Below are 18,529 nucleotides of genomic sequence, written 5' to 3'. Positions count from 1 at the left end.
GTCTACTTTCATTGGCCAAGGTTTCCTGGCCCCAACCCACCTCCCGCCTCCAGGGCGCCGCTTAAAGTGTGCGGAGCAGGTGCCTTGGGTGGAGCCACAACTTTGCGCGAGTGTCTTGGTTGAGCGCAGCGCCCATTCATTGCCCGCGAGCGTCCATCCATCTGTCCGGCCGGCGGTCCAGCGAAAGGGGCTCCAGGCCGGACGCAGCAGCCAACCGGGGGACCCAGGCCAGGAAAGGGGCCGAGAGCGCGGCTGAACCTTGCGGGCCGGGGCAGGGGACTGTGGCCGCGGCCATGCAGTCCTGTGCCAGGGCGTGGGGGCTGCGCCTGGGCCGCGGGGTCGGGGGCGGCCGCCGCCTGGCTGGGGGATCGGGGCCCTGCTGGGCGCCGCGGGGCCGGGACAGCAGCAGTGGTGGCGGGGACAGCGCCGCGGCTGGGGCCTCGCGCCTCCTGGAGCGCCTTCTGCCCAGACACGACGACTTCGCCCGGAGACACATCGGCCCTGGGGACAAAGACCAGAGAGAGATGCTGCAGACCTTGGGGCTGGCGGTAAGGACCTCCACCCGGCCCTCCGCGGCCTCCCCTCCACCCTGCCCGGGTTCTGCCTGCGCGGCCTCCCGGCTCCTGCCCTGAGCTCTGCTGCGCTCCGCGTGGTCCCCGCACCCTGGGTCCCGGGCCGTGGCATGGAAGCGAATTCGTGCCTTTGGTCCTCGTGCCTTCTCACGTCTTAACTGCTTACCTTCTCCTGCACCCAGTCTTCGTGCCTCAAAAGTGTACGTTTTTAAACCACCCCCAGGCCATGTAGCCCTGTGGATGAACCTTAACTTTGCAAGAGGAGGAAGACCCCCTGGTTAAGAGTGGGCTTACCGGTTAGCTCCGGTTGCAACTGAAATCCAACCCCCAGTGGCGGAATCTCCACCCTGCTTCATGATTTTCTTTCCTCCAAGTCATTCTGGCTTGCTCAAAGTTTTCCTTTTCTCTTTAAAAAGAACCCTAATTAGGCGATTTAAATGAGGTTCCCACAAGCCTTTGTAGTTGCAAAACACAGAGGTGACTCTTTTAACTCAGAGGCGCTTTCCTCTGCCTTGCGTTTTAATTTTAGAGCATTGATGAATTGATCGAGAAGACGGTTCCTGCCAACATCCGTTTGAAAAGACCCTTGAAAATGGAAGACCCTGTTTGTAAGTGGCCGGGAGGGCTCCCTTGGACTCGGCTTGTTCTGGCCTGTTTGCCTTTTGTGGTTTCCTGAAGATCCAGCTCTGGGGTTAGGATTGCTCAGGACTGGGAATGTATGGATTAAAATGAAACAGTGGCGGGTACCTCCGTAACCGTCAGAGGGTGGGATATTTGGTTCTTGGAGCAGACAGTTTTGTGTTAGGAGGGAGTCGATGCTGTGCGGTTCTTGATCTTTATCCTAGGGCCCCCGCAGGTTCCCCTGCGTTTTGTAGCAGATTCCCCACTTCCCAGGCACCCTGTCACCGGTCAGGGTGCTCTCATACTTTGGGTTGAGAGGTGTCATCACCTGCACAGATCTGGATAGACTCAAAGGATCTAGGAATTGCCTAAGGTTGTGCAACTGGGGAAGTGACCAGACATCTGGCCTCTCTCCCCCATGCTTCTTTAGATCGCAGTAGTTTCCAGTTGTTTTCTTATCTCACGTCCAAATTTTATTATTTACCAACTGAAAGGCAGCAGTACTTTCCGAGTCCAAATGGTTTTACTTTTCTTTCCTTTCTCTCTCTCTCTTTTTTTTTAAGGCAGAGTCTCTGTCGCCCAGGCTGGAGTGCTGTGGCTTGATCTCGGCTCACTGTAACCTCCACCTCCCAGGTTCAAGCAATTCTCCTGCCTCAGCCTCTTGACTAGCTGGGATTACCGGGGCGCACCAGCACACCAGGCTCATTTTTATATTTTTAGTAGAGACAGGGTTTCTTCATGTTGGCCAGGCTGGTCTTGAACTCCTGACCTCAGGCAATCCGTCCGCCTTGGCCACCCAAAGTGCTAGGATTATAGGCGCGAGTCACTGTGCCCAACCCCAAATGGTTTTTCTAGAAAAACACACAAGTAAGATTTACATTTGGTTAAGAAAGGTTAGTTTAGTCATAGAGTTTCTTAGAATTTTATTTTAGGTTTAAAATATTTTTAATGGTCCAAGATTGCTTTTCACAGGTATTTTTATGTGGGTATTTGACTTGCATGGGGTGGGGAGACAATCCATAAGTCAAGGACACAGGCAGAGCTCTTAAAAAAAAAATCTCATCTGGTTATCTCACTTTCAATCATGGAGATACTTATCTCTTTTTCTTCTAGAGTAAAATGAAGAGACAGCAGCTGTTTTATTTTGTTGCTGTGATAGAAAGGATATAGCCTGCAGATGGCAAGCTTTATTTGCTTTATTTTGTGTGAAGGTGGACATTTGAGGTATGGAGTCTATCTGCTTCAGGTTGGCTGCTCAGGCTATGCTGAGGGCTGCTGCCTTTGTTGGTTTCCAATCTGATAGTCATTGAAGAAAAGCTGCATGTTTTGTTGCATTGAACTAATTGGGATGTACGGATAGCTGGAAGGAAGCCTTATCTATTTCCATTTTAGAAAATCAGAATCCTGGCTGGGCATGGTGGCTCACGCCTATAATCTCAGCATTTTGGGAGGTCTAGGCAGGTGGATTGCTTGAGGCCAGCAGTTTGAGACCACCTTGGGCAACGTGGGGAGACCCCATCTCTACAAAAAATACAAAAATTAGCCAGGCGTGGTGGTGTGCACCTGTAATCCCAGCTGCTCTGGAGGCCAATGTGGGAGGAACACTTGAGCTGGGCAGTGGAGGTTGCAGTGAGCCAAAATGGCTTCACTGCACTTCAGCCTGAGTAATAGAGTGAGACCCTGTCTCAAAAAAAAAAAAAAAAAAAAAAAAAAAAAGAAAAGAAAAGAAAAAGAAAAAGAAAGAAAAGAAGAGAAAATCAGAATCCTAATTCATTTGATGTGTGAAGAGTGAAAAGTTGTGTATCTTTAAAGCAGGGTATTTTAGGTGAATATTTGAACAAGTGAATCCCTTCCTGAGATTTTCAAAGTCAGGGAACGTTTAGGTTAGCTATTTTTATAATATATATACTCTAAAATAAAATGTTCTTTTCAGAGCATTAGAGCCTGGGAAACATGGCGAAGTTGTGTATCCTTTTTTAGTTTAGTTCTTGGTTCCAGCTGAATAATTTGAACATCAAGGGATTCTGATTCTTCACTGTGGAAGCGGGCTCCTGAAAAGTAATTTGGAACTTGAGTATAAACTTTATTTTTTTATTTTTTATTTTTTGAAATGGATTCTTGTTCTGTTGCCCAGGCTGGAGTGCAGTGGCATGATCTCAACTCACTACAACCTCTGCCTCCCTGGTTCAAGCTATTCTCCTGCCTCAGCCTCCTGAGTAGCTGGGATTACAGACATGCACCACCACTCCTGGCTAATTTTTTGTATTTTTAATAGAGATGGGGTTTCTCCATATTGACCAGGCTGGCCTTGAACTCCTGACCTCAGGTGATCCACCCGCCTTGGCCTCCCAAAGTGCTGGGATTACAGGCGTGAGCCACCACGCCCATGCCATATAAACTTTAAACCTAGTAGCTTCTGTGACATTTTGGGCTCGTTCTATCTAGTTTGGGATGATTCACACAGAAAATATTGCACAATCAGAAGTCCCCCCATTCCCTGAAATGGACCAGTCCTCCAATAAAACTTGCTTCTTGGAATAGTGAGCTGGGGTGTTGGGAGAATGGAGGAGGATGCACCTGCAAAGGAGGAATTTTGACTCTGAGGTGTGAGCGTGTCATGGTGAATGAATATTCTCCAGGTAGGGAGAGCAAATCGGTGCATGTAAGTTCTGGTAGTAGCATTTCCATTTAATAGTGGAGCACCATTACTCAAACTTGGTTTCATGTGAATGCCTGTGTTCTAGTGTAGTCAGAGAGGAATTCTGGATTAAATATTTGTTTGCCGTGTACAGAGAAAGCTGTAGTGAGAGCTAGTTATAGGAGTGTTAAATGTCCTCATTGCAGAGTAAAGATTGTGAGGGTTGTAATCAGTTAGGAAATACTTGGGTTACTTATTACACATAACTCAGTAATCTCAGACATTTACGTAATGCTTACCATGTACTGGACACTCTTTAACATGCTCTCGTGTATTAATGTATATTACAATCCTATGAGGAAAATACCATTAATACTTCTGTTTTAAAAATGAAGAAACCGGCCGGGCGCGGTGGCTCAAGCCTGTAATCCCAGCACTTTGGGAGGCCGAGACGGGCAGATCACGAGGTCAGAAGATCGAGACCAGCCTGGCTAACATGGTGAAACCCCGTCTCTACTAAAAAATACAAAAAAACTAGCCAGGCGAGGTGGCGGGCGCCTGTAGTCCCAGCTACTCAGGAGGCTGAGGCAGGAGAATGGCGTAAGCCCGGGAGGCGGAGCTTGCAGTGAGCTGAGATCTGGCCACTGCACTCCAGCCTGGGCCACAGAGCCAGACTCCCTCTCAAAAAAAAAAAAAAAAAAAAAAAAAAATGAAGAAACCATATTCAGGCGATGCATGACTTGCCCAAGGTCATAACTGGTAAGTGGTAGAGGCCGAATTCAAACCCAGGCAGCCCAGCTCCACTGTCACACTCCATCCACTACTTTGCTCTCTCTTCATTTTGTCCTTTGTAAGGTCGTGGGTGTACAAAGTGGAAAACTTCTGTCCTGACTCACCTGGAATGTCCAGTTTACAGATGTGCACAAACCCAGTTGCACTAGAAGCACGCTGCCATATGCCAACTGCCTCAGCAGAATTGTAGCAGCTTCCTGGCAGCACAGATGTGGGAACACTCAGGCCTGCTGCCAGGGCGAGGGAAGGGGTCACGGAAGTGCAATACTGAAGAATGAGCAGTATTGCACTTCTAGATAAATCTGGGGGAGGCTGCTGGAGGTAGTGGGATTAACATGTATAGGACAGAATGGCCGGACAGAACCAGGGAAGGACGGGTGATTCATCAGTCATAAAGGATGCTCCCCCTCTTCTTGGACAATTCAGGAAGTGCCTTGAAAAAATACTTTGATCATGAACTGGCTGGTAAGTAAGTCATTATTCAGAGAAACAAGCAAAGCTATTCAGTTCAAAATCCTATCCTGTTCAAGTGAATCCCCCATTCCCCAACCACACACACTCAACAACAACAAAAGACTAGAAGGATATGTGTCACTGGGAACACTGGTTTCTCTGAATGGTGCCCTTATTAGTGGTTTTAGCTTTCCCTTAATTACTTTGCAGTTTTGGGATTTTCTGCAGTGTAGGTATTCATTTTATAATTAATTCAAAGTTAAAAATTACTTTATGACCAAAGCCAGTTACTTTTAGCTATGGTGTGCCTGGCTGTGTAGTCTTTTCAGTGAATTCATCTCAAGGTAACTAGACTGAACTAGACTGAACTAATCTTAGATAAACTGCAGGGATTAAAGTTTACACAAAATTGCACATTGCTTGTAGAAGAGAGAGGAGAAACTAAACCCTCCAATGTTCACATTATTCTACTAGAGCTGAGGAGATGAGTTGTCAGAATGGTGGACTTGTGCCAGCCGAATGTTCCAGAGTGATTTCTACTAAATAGTTAATGGAGGGCAGTGAGCGGAGGGAGGGAGCATTGTGTAATGCAGCTGCAGGTGTTGGCTTTGTCACCCTCATTGGGTTGTGCACTCTCCTGAGCTGACCCCAGGGGCAACTAGGCCGGGGCAACTGTTCCCCAGTCCGAGGCCACGACTTGTATTTAGCCAGATGATGCCCATTGCCAGGTCCATGCCCATTGCACAGACTCCTGCCCGCAGTCTGTGACAAGGCTTTCCTTTGGCCATTCCTGGCTCATCAGTTCCCAACTTATATGAATTATGATTTCTTTTTTAGGATGATTCCAATAAATTTCCATTAAACGACTGTGGCAGTAAAGACTAGCTAAATGACAGAAACAAAGGCTATAATGAACTTGCTGTAGCAAGGGAGTCAGACTTCCATTTTGACAGAGGAGAGGAAAGCTTTATTGTGGAAAAAAGGAAAGGCTTTAGATATGTTCTGATTGGAGATTGTTTACAAGGGAAGCTGTCTGAGGGTTAACTAGAAGTCGGGCATCTGATATGATTGGTTATGGGTACATATTTGGCTTCACCTGGTTGGTCCTATGTTGGAAGTGGGACAAAAATTAGGGAAGCTATCAGTTATTAATCAAGTTCTGGCCATTTGGGGCCAATTATTATGGAAGTTATTGTTTGGTTTCCTGGATTGTCACTAGAGATAGCAATCTGGCTTTCTCTGTAAGTCTAATTTGTAGCAGGCTGGCTTCCTGGATTGTTTATTCTAAGTAAGTGGGTTAGTTTCCTGGACAGGTGTGGGTGAAAGTTCTATTTTTAAATATGGTCTGGTATATGTAGTCCCTCACAGCAGAATCTGCTTTGCCCTTATATTTCTGTCATTATTTTTCAATAGGCAGATACTTGACTGATAACCTTGGACAGTCACCCTGTTGCCTAAATTGTTAAACGTTTACCGATTACTATTGGAAGACACTCTGAGGATATACTTTTTTTTTTTTTTGAGACAGAGTCTCGCTCTGTTGCCCAGTCTGGAGTGCAGTGGCACAGTCTTGGCTCACCACAACCTCTGTCTCCCGGGTTCAAGCGATTCTCCTGCCTCAGCCTCCCGAGTAGCTGAGACTACAGGCGCGCACCACCATGCTCAGCTAATTTTTATATTTTTAGTAGAGACAGGGTTTCACTATGTTGGTCAGGCTGGTCTAAAACTCCTGACTTCGTGATCTGCCTGCCTCGGCCTCCCAAAGTGCTGGGATTATAGGCATGAGCCACCGCGCCCAGTAAGGATATACATTTGAATAAACATAGTCACTGTCTCCAAGGAGCTTACATCTCACCTTCTTAATATAAATAGGTCAGACAGTTAAAAAGTTCCAGGTGCCATGAGAGCTGTGGGTAAAATGTCATGAGTGTTCAGACATGAAGTGAAATGGGACGGAAAGACAGAGTTAGGAGTTGGAATATATCTTCTCAATGTAAAGAAGCAAAGATGAAGCTGGGCCCAGTGGCTCACACCTGTAATCCCAGCACTTTGGGAGGGTGAGGCGGGTGGATCACCTGAGGTCAGGAGTTCAAAACCAGCCTGACCAACATGGTGAAGCCCTGTCTCTACTAAAAATACAAAAATTAGCTGGGCATAGTGGCGCATGCCTGTAATCCCAGCTACTTGGAACGCTGAGGCCGAGGCAGAAGAATCGCTTGAACCCAGGAGGTGGAGGTTGCAGTGAGCTAAGTTGCGCCATTGCACTCCAACCTGGGCGACACATGGTTATTTGAGGGATGGCAACCTGGGATTACGTAGACAGATTGTTTATGTTAGGACAGAGACAAAACAGATTCTGCTGTGAGGGACTACATATACAAATGGGCAATTACCAGACCATATTTAAAAATAGAACTTTCACCCACACCTGTCCAGGAAACTAACCTACTTACTTAGAATAAACTCTGTCTCCAAAAAAAAAAAAAAAAAACCTCAAGGAAAGGCAGTACCTTCACTGAGAAAAAGGAAGTGGAAAAATGCAATGTGCAAGACATAATTCGGCAAGCACTTGAGTATTGTTGCAGGATCGTCCTTGATGGAATCTTAAATAATTATGCTATCAATTATTTGGGGGATATTCAGATAAATGTTGAAGTATATCATGGTAAAAGTAGAGGGGTGAAAATATTTGTTTTAAAAGTGATGAGGCTAGGTGTGGTGGTTCACACCTGTAATCTCAGTACTTTGGGAGGCTAAGGTGGGTGCATTGCTTGAGCCGAGTAGTTCAAAACCAGCCTGGGCAACATCTGCTGTCGCCCAGGCAGTGGCGCAATCTCGGCTCACTGCAAGCTCCGCCTCCCGGGTTCACGTCATTCTCCTGCCTCAGCCTCCTGAGTAGCTGGGACTACAGGCGCCTGCCACCGCGCCCGGCTAATTTTTTGTATTTTTAGTAGAGACGGGGTTTCACCGTGGTCTCGATCTCCTGACCTTGTGATCCGCCCACCTCGGCCTCCCAAAGTGCTGGGATTACAGGCGTGAGCCACCGCGCCCTGCCTAAAAAAAAAAAATTTTTTTAATGTGTTGAGTCCTAAAATAAATTATGATCAGTTTTTCCTTTCTTATTAAAACTAGTATCCCAAACTAGAAATCTCAGTCTTGGCTGGGCGCAGTGGCTCATGCCTGTAATCTTAGCACTTTGGGAGGCTGAGGCGGGTGGATCACTTGAGGCCAGGAGTTCAACATCAGCCTGGGCAACATGGCAAAACCCTGTCTCTACTAAAAATACAAAAATTAACTGGCTGTGTTGGTGCATGCCTGTTGTCCCAGCTGCTCAGGAGGCTGAGGCAGGAGAATCGCTTGAACCTGGGAGGTGGAGATTGCAGGGAAGAGAAGGTTGCAGTGAGCCATGATTGCGCCCCTGCACTCCAGCCTGGGCGACAGAATAAGGCTTCATCTCAAAAAACAAAAAACAAAACAAAATTAAACCCTCAATCTTGATAAAGTAATAAAGCATCTTTTTTGTTTGTTTGTTTGTTTGAGAGAAGTCTCGCTCTTATCCCCCAGGTTTGAGTGCAATGGCTCCATCTCGGCTCACTGCAACCTCCGCCTCCTGGATTCAAGTAATTCTCCTGCCTTAGCCTCCTGAATAGCTGGGATTACAGGCACCCACCACCACGCCCAACTAATTTTTGTATTTTTAGTTGAGATGGGGTTTCAACATGTTGGTCAGGCTGGCCTTGAACTCCTGATCTCAAGTGATCTGTCCACCTCAGCCTAAAAGTGCTAGGATTACAATCATGAGCCACTGTGCCCGGCCAATTTTGGGTTTTTTAATTTTATTTTTGAGACGATGTCTCACTCTGTTGCCCAGGCTGAAGTGCAGTGGTGCGATCACAGCTCACTGCAGCCTCAACCTCCTGGGTTCAAGTGATCTCGCACCTCAGCCTCCCAAGCAGCTGGGACTACAGGTGCATGCCACCATGCCCAGCTAATTTTTGTATTTTTTCTAGAGACAGCCTTACTGTATTGCCCATGCTGGTCTCAAACTCCCAGGCTCAAAAAATGCTTCCGATTCTACCTCCCAAAATACTAGGATCATAGGCGTGAGCCACCTTGCCCGACCAACTTTATTTTTTAGAGCAGTTTTAGGTTCATAGCAAAACTGAGTGAACGTACAAAGATTTCCCATTAAACCCACTGCCCCCACACAAGCGTGGAGTCTCCCATTATCAGCATTGCCTACCAGAGCATTTGCTACAATTGAACCTATGTTAATGCACCATTATCACCCAAAGTTTTTATTTATTTATTTATTTATTTATTTATTTATTTATTTATTTTTTGAGATGGAGTCTCACTCTGTCACCCAGGCTGGAGTGCAGTGGTGCAGGCGTGATCTTGGATCACTGCAACCTCCACCTCCTGGGTTCATGTGATTCTTCTGCCTCAGCCTCCCGAGTAGCGGAGACTACAGGCAAGAACCACCAGGCCTGGCTAATTTTTGTATTTTTAGTAGAGATGGGAGTTTCACCATGTTGGCCAGGCTGGTCTTGAACTCCTGACCTCAGGTGATCCACCCACCTTGGCCTCCCAAAGTGCTGGGATTACAGGTGAGCCACTGTGCCCGGCCTCACCCAAAGTGAAGATTGTTTATGTTAGGATTCAGTCTTGGTGTTGTACATTCTAGGGGTTTAGACAACTGTAGTGTAACATCTATTCATTATTATCTTTTTTATTTTAAAACATTTTATTTTTATTTAATTTTATTTATTTTCTTTGAAACAGTATCTTACTATGTCACCCAGGCTTGACTACAGTGGCATGATCACAGCTCTGTGCAACCTCGACCTCCCTGGCTCAGGCAATCCTCTTACCTCAGCCTTCCAAGTAGCTTAGACCACAAGGAGGACCACCACACCCGGCTAATTTTTTAAATTTTTTGTAAAGATGGGGGTCTCAAGCCCAGGCTAGTCTCAAGCTCCTGGGCTTAAGTGATTCTCTCATTTTGGTCTCCCAACATGCTGGGATTATAAGTGTGAGCCACCATGCCCAGATCCTATTATTATTATATTATTATTATTATTTAGAGACAGGGTCTTGCACTGTCACCCAGACTAGAGTGCTGTGGTGTGACTATAACTCACTCTAACCTCAAAACGTATTCAGTGCTATCAAACTGAAATCAGTTATACTGTATTATAAATATAGTGCTATTCTTGAGGACTCTTATGGTACATAGGACCATTTGCCCATACATAAAGTGCCCTAGACTACTCAGCTTTTGGTTTTTGGATTGGTGTTTGCTATCACCTTTGTTATCAGTGGGTTATTAAGCTGCTATTGCCAAATCTCCTTCTACAGCTTCCTCCATCTGCTTCCATTCTGCACTTATTGAGAGTCAGTTGTAGAAGATAAGATACTGCTTTAGGCACTTGGTGTACAAAAGTCAGGAGGTAAAAGACGATAAAGATATCCCCAGCTATAGGTTATAACTTATAAGGAAATAGATGTTGAATAATTTGATGGGTCTGTGAATAGGATGGAGACTTAGTCTGAAGTTACGGCACGAGCAGAGGCATGAAAGTGTGGAAATACATGGTTGTTTGAGGGATGGTGAATAGACCATGTGGTTAGAATGTTAGATTGCAGAGGCACATGGAAAACAAAGTGTGGGACCACAATATGGAGGGCTCAGAGCCAAAAGCGGTTTTCCCCCTCTAAGTAATGGGTAGACAGGAAAAGTTACTATAGAGAGAAGTGGAAGGATTGATCCTGTGTTTTGCAGAGTGCCTCTGAGATCAGAGGCAGTGAAACCAACTGGGAGACTATTGGAGACTTTACATGTGAGATGTAAATGTGCATTAGTTCAGGTCCACCAGGAAGCAGACACCAAAATGATGTTAGATACACAAGACATTTTTATTGGGGGTAGAAGCAGGAGAGGGCAGGGGAGCCTCCAAACTAATGCAGGTCTAACTTTGGTGGAAAGGGAGAGAAGTAGAATGAAGACCGGGCAGAAAGAGTCTTACAGTACAGAACAGGTCTAAGAGAGTTTCCATCAGGCCCACATGGAGTCCTGGAGCTACAGCTGCCTGTGGGAGGAGTCTCATATCTCTAGAGAATGAATGAGTCTGCATTAGTTTTCCTGCAGAGCTTAGTCACTGGTTTGGGGCAGCCCAGGAGAAGCATGGCGGTTTTTTTGTTTTTGTTTCTGTTTTTTTGAGACAGGGTCTGGCCATGTCACCTAGGCTCAAGTGCAGTGGTACGATCTTGGTTCACTGCAACCTCTGCCTCCTAGGCTCAAGCGATCCTCCCTCCTCAGCCTCCCTAGTAACTGGAACTGTTGGCGTGAGCCACCACGCCTGGCTAAATTTTGTATTTTTTGTAGAGACAGAGTTTCACCATGTTGCCCAGGCTGGTCTTGAACTTCTGAGCTCAAGCAACCTGCCTGCCTCGGCCTCTCAAAGTGCTAGAATTAGAGGCGTGAGGAGCATGGTTTTGGGTTTGTTTTTTTCTTTTTGAGACAGAGTCTTACTCTGTTGCCCAGGCTGGAGTACAGTGGCACAATCCCAGCTCACTGCAGCCTCCACCTCCCAGGTTCAAGCAATTCTCCCGCCTCAGCCTCCCAAGGATTACACACCTAGCTCATTTTTGTATTTTTAGTAGAGATGGAATTTTGCTGTGTTGGCCAGGCTGGTCTCCAACTCCTGACCTCAGGTGATCCACCCTCCTCAGCCTCCCATGTGCTGGGATTATAGGTGTGAGCCACCGTGCCTGGCCAGGAGCATGGTTTTTGTAGAGACATGGTGGTTGATCCAGAGAGGCAGGAGGTGAGGTGTCAGTCAGTTTCTAGATAGGGTAGTGATGTTGATGTCATTCATTAACAGAGGAGGAAAGGAAGGAGAGATTTGGGTCTTGAGCAGAATTGGGTTTGAGATATTCGTGGAATATGCATTTGGAAAAGTTGAAGCAAGAGTTGGAAAGTAGAGTCTAGAGATCCAGAAAGAGAAGAGATGGAGTTGCAGATTTAGTGAGTTTTCTGAATAAATTCGTGAGAATTAGTGAAATTTCCCAGGGATGGAGTGTGGGGAAGAAAGCAGAAACCAGGATATAGGGAAATAAAACGTGCAGAAGAAGAGAGGTAGGGCAGTCTGAGATGAAGTCATCAGAGGCAGGAGGATATATTTTCAGGCAGCGAGTTGTGGACCCCTGTGTCGTATTCTGGACCTTTCTTAGGCAGAAGAGGTAAGAAAGTCTGCATAAAGACATAAGGATCCCCTGAGGTGGGAGGAGTTGAGGGGCTGCGGGTCTGACGATCTCTCTGCATGAGAGACAGGAAGCTGAGACTGAGCACTAGGGAAAAGTGAATTTCACAAGAGCTATTGTGTGCATCTGGGTGGCGAGGACCCTCGATCGGCCTGCAGGCAGGGTCTGCTGAGAGCATCTGGGTGGTGAGGACCCTCGATTGGCCTGCAGGCAGGGTCTGCTGAGATTGAATGGTGGGAATTTGTAAGGCCTGTTTGAGTGTCCTCCACCCCACCATCGGTCAGTGATCTGGAAGTAGGAACAGAGAAATGTGGTGACTGAGTTCAGCCAAGGGGAGGACTTCAAGGTCCGTTAGTCAGCTCAGTGAGGTTGAGAGAGAGGTGGGGCAGTCCCACCCACATTCTGCCTGGAAGCTCAGTGACCCGCCTCAGGAGGCTGGGAGTGAGGGCCCAGGCTGCACGAGGGCGGGTGCTAGAGAACAGGGACGTGAGCTGCTGTGGGCGAATCTGTGTTGTGACTTCCATTCTTTATGTCCTCTTCCCACCCCACTAAACAGCACTGTGCCTTGTTTTAACAAGTGTCAGTTATATGATGTACGAATAACTTTGATATCATTTTGACTCAAATTTGCTTTACTTTTTATAAGTCCAGAGTATTTATACAAAAATGCAAACTGAGAATTTTAGTAAGAATTCTCAATGCCTGTATCATCAACATGCTAACTGACTGAACAAGGAAGAAATAAAATTTTGGAAAATCTGAAATTATTGTAGACACTGCATTATTTTGTACAACTTTCTTAATAGCTGCAGGTTTCCACTGATAAATGTTTCTCTGGGGCTCATGCACTTTGAGATGTAGTTGAACCAAATGTGGGAACAATTTGTGCATTATTTATCATCATGATTCTGTAAGGGGTGAGTTCCTGGGAATATTGAGCTAGCTGTATGTGGAAGTTTAGGTGAATTTTCATTGCAACATGTTGATTCACCTGTATTTTCCGAGCATTTACTATAAAAGATTATAATTCACTTGGTGTGATTCTGGGTTGGACCGCAAATTTCTCCATATGCCTTTTTTTTGAGACGGAGTCTCGCTCTGTCACCAGGCTGGAGTGCAGTGGCACAATCTTGGCTCACTGCAGCCTCCAACTCCCTGGTTCAAGCTATTCTCCTGCCTCAGCCTCCTGAGTAGCTGGGATTACAGGCACGCGCCACCACGCCCAGCTAATTTTTGTATTTTTAGCAGAGATGGGGTTTCACCATATTGGCCAGGATGGTCTTGATCTCCTGACCTTGTGATCCACCCGCCTCAGCCTCCCAAAGTGCTGGGATTACAGGCATGAGCCACTGCGCCCGGCCCCATATGCCTTTTTTTTTTTTTTTTTTTTTTTGAGGCAGGGTCTCACTTTGTCACTCAGGTTGGAGTGCAGTGGCATGATCATGGCTCACTGCAGCCTCAACCTCCTGGGCCCAAGAGATCCTCCCACTTTAGCCTCCCAAGTAACTGGACTACAGGCATGTGCCACCACATGGACTAATTTATTTTATTTTGTAGAGATGGGGGTCTTGCTGTGTTGCCTAGACTGGTCTCAAACTCCTGGGTTCAAACCATCCTCCCCGCTTAGCCTCCCAAAGTGCTGGGATTATAGGCATGAACCACCATGCCCGGCCCATATGCCTTTGATCTATAAAAAATTATCTTTTTCTCAAGCATGATACATTGTTTGAGTTGGATTCTTAGGACATAGCCTTCCCTTCTTGTTCTTGCTCTGCAGGCCATGACAATGTACCTTTGGGGCAGCAAAGAGAGAAAACAAATCCTCTGGGACTTCCACTGATTCTCATTTCAAACTCAGCATTTGGCCTGATTACATAGGTCAGTTGGTATTCCAGATAAATTCTATGAATTGCAATGTTTCCCTGTACATTTCTTTAAAAAACATTTATAGATTAAATGAAAAGGGGCCTCCCACAGAAAGGAGTATGATCCAAGTTCAAGGAGTAAAATAACAGACATAGCATCACTTGTCCCACTCCCCGCTGTGAATGTTGTTTTGGTTTTGCTACAGCTGGTAGGGTCTTGAAGTTGTGCATCTCTCGGGTGATCAGGAATAGCTGCAGAGACTGCTCACTCCTACAGAGACAAGGAACCAAGGAGTCATCAGAAATACAGGTGGGACACGCCTCAGCTCCTTTTGCGTGGAGATGTCCTGAGGAGGGCGGTAACCCCTGAGGGTCATGAAGGACTGAAGGAGGTGTGGTATTAATTGACTGAGCAGGAAGACAGGGAAGAGCCTGGCAGGATTAGAGCAAGGAGACTCAGAGCCCCAGGTTGGGCCGGCGTGCTGCTGCCCTGACTACACCCTCACACATGGCACAGCTCTGCCGGTCTGCAAGGATTTTAGGTTCAGTTTCCTCTGTACACTGTGCAGATTGGCTTGGCTTCCTGGAATGATTCAACACATTCTGTGATTCAGCTGACTTAGGTAGTGAAACCCTCCTCTGCCCAGGGAGGAAACCTGACAAGTAATAGGGAATTGGGTCTATGGACTGGGTAAGTGGGCTTGATCCAGGTAGCTACAGGGGAGAGAAAGGAGTGCTATAAATGACTGGATGATGTTGGGGAGAGGCTCAGCATGCAGATGGAATTTGCATCCAAATTCTGAATTCCCTTCAGAAAGAAGAGAAAGTCCTGCTGTGCTGTCATTCATGGTTTGTTTATCTTGATTGACACCTAGCCCCATGCCATGGTTCCTGCTCAGATTTACAGCCAAGGATTAAGATGTTGGCAAGAACAATCTGCCCAGGCAGTCTCTGTCCTCACATTCTGGCCCCAGCTTTCCCCTTACCCTCTAGCAGAGAAAGGCCTTTCTCAAATTGGTGACATTGGGCAAATTCAAATATGAGTGTGTTGGTTTTCAGTCCTGATGACTTCCTTGGAGACCTTTTCCTAGTGTCTTGCCAAGCACATGGAGGGCGAAGAGTGAGGGAGGCTCTCACGCAGTTAGTGGCTGCTGTGTGTGAGGTGCTGCTGGCTGGGTCCCCCAGAACCATGCTTTGTGGATGGCCTGCCGAAGCCCAGGACTGATGGCGTATACACCCACATACCCATGTATTTTACAAGGAGGATTTCATTCTACATGCAACATTTTAATGTTAATTTCAAATAAACAATATAGACACATTGTTCAAAACTCAAAAGCACAAAAATATCTACAGGGAGACCAGGCGGCGTGGCTCATGCCTGTAATCCCAGCACTTTGGGAGGCTGAGACTGGAAGATTGCTTGAGGCCAGGATTTGAAACCAGCCTGGGAAACATCGCGGGACCTTGTCTCTCTTAAAAAAAAGAAAAAAAAAAAACGATATACAGTGAAAAGCAAGCCTCCCTCCCACATCTATTATCTTCTATTTATTACCAATTTCTTGTGAATCATCGCAAAGATGTTCTGCTAATATATAAACATATGCATATATAATTATTTTAAAAATATAAATGATAACATAATATTGTATGTGTATATGTATATATATAGTGTAAAACTTTAGGTATAGCAATTTTAGATTGTCAAAGAATCAAAAACCAAAACCTGAATACATTTTCCCTTACAATTGAGGCCAAAAGAAATTGTAGGGTTGTGTTTGGGGTAATGGGTTAAGGATGGGAAACAATGTGTGTATGTGTGTGTGTGTTTAGTTGTAGCAGGTATCTTGACTCATACAGATTGACTGTCCATGTTAATGACACGTTTCCAGTTCTTGTGGAAATTTACATAAATAGGATATTAAAACCTAGTCCTAGTAATGTATTGAAAATTTAACAGCTGTTGGGGGCCGAGGCGGGCAGATCACCTGAGGTCAGGAGTTCAAGACCAGCCTGTCCAATATGCTGAAACCCCATGTCCACTAAAAATACAAAAATTAGCTGGGCGTGATGGCGGGCGCCTCTAATCCCAGCTACTCAGGAGGCTGAGGCAGGAAAATCGCTTGAACTCAGGAGGCGGAGGTTGCAGTGAGCTGAGATCGTGCCATTGCATTCCAGCCTGGGCGACAGAGTAAGACTTCATCTCAAAAAGAAAAAAGAAAATTTAACAGCAAAATCATCTTATTGTTATTGGAAGGCATTTATTTGGTGCATTGGTTAGTGCAAAACTGTTGCTATTTTAGGCGCAATGACAAGGGAGTTGCTATAGCAAGGCTCTTATGTGGAATGATGTGAAGACGAAATTCTGAGAAGCAGCAGCAGTGCAAGTTCTTACCTGCAGTTCTTAGAAAGTGATACCTAGAGGCCACTGAACTCTGTTCTTGGTACATTAGGACCAGGAGATTATGCAATGCTCTGCGGCAGAAGAATAAACAAGGTCAGAAGCAGGCATTTATTCTGCAAGAAAAGAACTTACTGTGTAGGTTCCTGAAGGATTGCCTGAATTCCTTCATGGCCGAGAGCGCAAAATAATGCACAGTTGCTGGCTGCCCTGCATAGCTGTAGGCAAGCATCTGGAAGATGACGTCTTGTCTCCAAGTGTTTCTTTTTCTTTAGGCAGGGTCTCACTCTGTCACCCAAGTGGGAGTGCATTGGCGCAATCACAGCTCACTGCAGCCTTGACCGCCTGGGCTCAACCAATCCCCCTGCCTCATTCTTTGTTTTTTTTTTTGTAGAGACAAGGTCTCACTATGTTGGTCAGGCTCACACTCCTGGGCTCAAACAATCCTTCTGCCTCAGCCTCCCAATCACGCTGGGATTACAGGCGTGAGCCACTGTCCCCGGCCTTCAATCATTTCTTAATGGACACCCCCCTTTCTCATTTGGTCTCTTTCCCTGCTGGTTAGTTTCGTTTTAGTTCATGTTCAGGAATTAGGCTTGTGCACAGGAGCAAGCTGGTTTTGTCCAGTTGAAAGGAAAAGTGTGAGGAATGTGCTCTGCTGTGAGCTTTGCTCTGGTGGGAAAATCTAGTTTTCTTTTTCCCTTTTCCCATCTGCTGCCCAAGGTTTGGGTGGCACAATCATTTCTCAGAATGCTGCTTTTACTACACAGGAGGAAAAGGCTGCCACTTTGGGATTTAAGGACCCCATACAGTTTCCTCTAGAAAGGGAGCTCTTTTCCACAGCAGAAGAGGTGTGAATTGTGTGCTTAGTTAGGATTTGGGGTTTTATTTAGACATCATCATGTCCCTTAATTTGGACTTAGAGACTGGATTCTATGAAGTTCAATTTCAGGTTGGTTCAGCAGGTAGATCTCTGAACATGGACTTTTCTGTCTTCTCTCCTTTTCTCTGCATCTATTGCTGTCTTGACATCAAAGTAACTCAAACTCTGGGCTTCTAGGTACACTGGGCTGGTTCTCCTGCAGATCTGGCATTTCATGAGTGGGTCTGAGAAATGGCAACCAGTGAACAAACATTTGAAACAATTCAGACACTAACTAGGCTGTATGTTTGGGGAATTATTTTTATTATATGTGGCTGTGGAAGCCTGAGGTCTTAGATTTTATCACAGTAAGCTTACCCCTCTGTTCATCAAGTCACAGACAGTCTTGGCTTCTAGCTGGGAATTTTTCCTTGGGAAATTTTGTAGCGTTGGGCGATGGATGAGTGAATGGAAAGAAGCATGACTAGGGACCTGCCCTTAATGGCTCAAAAGTGTCCATTAACTTGTATAGGGGACAGCTCATTCTATTAACTCACTTTGTTCTCAACAGAAGGTAAAATTGGGCATAACTACCAGGCTATCATGAGAACCAATCCAGGAAAACTCATTAGTCCCAAGCTGGATAGGGACAGAGTTCACAGGTACTTGAGAAGTTTGGCTAGTCTTATAGAGACTAGAGTATATATTTATCGCCTTAGAAACTTCTTTGTCTCATGTTTGACATCTTTTATGCTTCTGGGTCTTATAGATATTTTTGTTCTTTATTTAAGCTAGTTTGCCTTTTTTTTTTTTTCCCTAGATGGAGTCTTGCTCTGTCGCCCAGGTTGGAGTGCAGTGGCACGATCTCGGCTCACTGTAACCTCCCTCTCCCGGGTTCATGCCGTTCTCCTGCCTCAGCCTCCTGAGTAGCTGGGACTACAGGCACCTGCCACCATGCCTGGCTAATTTTTAAAATATTTTTAGTAGAGGTGGGGTTTCACTGTGTTAGCCAGGATGGTCTTGATCTCCTGACCTTGTGATCCACCCGCCTCAGCCTCC

The 18,529-nt window shown here is 46.0% G+C and overlaps 1 protein-coding gene across 2 annotated transcripts in view; it reads left to right on the top strand.

The window, feature by feature from the left end:
- The first annotated feature begins 53 nt into the window (after positions 1-53).
- The window catches only part of GLDC (glycine decarboxylase), a 114,172-nt gene continuing 95,696 nt past the window's right edge, over positions 54-18,529 (top strand). For both annotated transcript variants that reach the window (XM_007969302.3, XM_007969301.3), the window contains exons 1-2: positions 54-548; positions 1,102-1,180. In XM_007969302.3, the coding sequence (XP_007967493.2) occupies positions 294-548; positions 1,102-1,180 (334 nt within the window). In that variant the 5' untranslated portion in view covers positions 54-293. The remainder of the gene's footprint in view (positions 549-1,101; positions 1,181-18,529) is intronic.

Source organism: Chlorocebus sabaeus, chromosome 12, assembly GCF_047675955.1.
Source record: "Chlorocebus sabaeus isolate Y175 chromosome 12, mChlSab1.0.hap1, whole genome shotgun sequence".
Taxonomy (NCBI): domain Eukaryota; kingdom Metazoa; phylum Chordata; class Mammalia; order Primates; family Cercopithecidae; genus Chlorocebus; species Chlorocebus sabaeus.
This window is presented reverse-complemented; position numbering and strand designations above follow the sequence as displayed.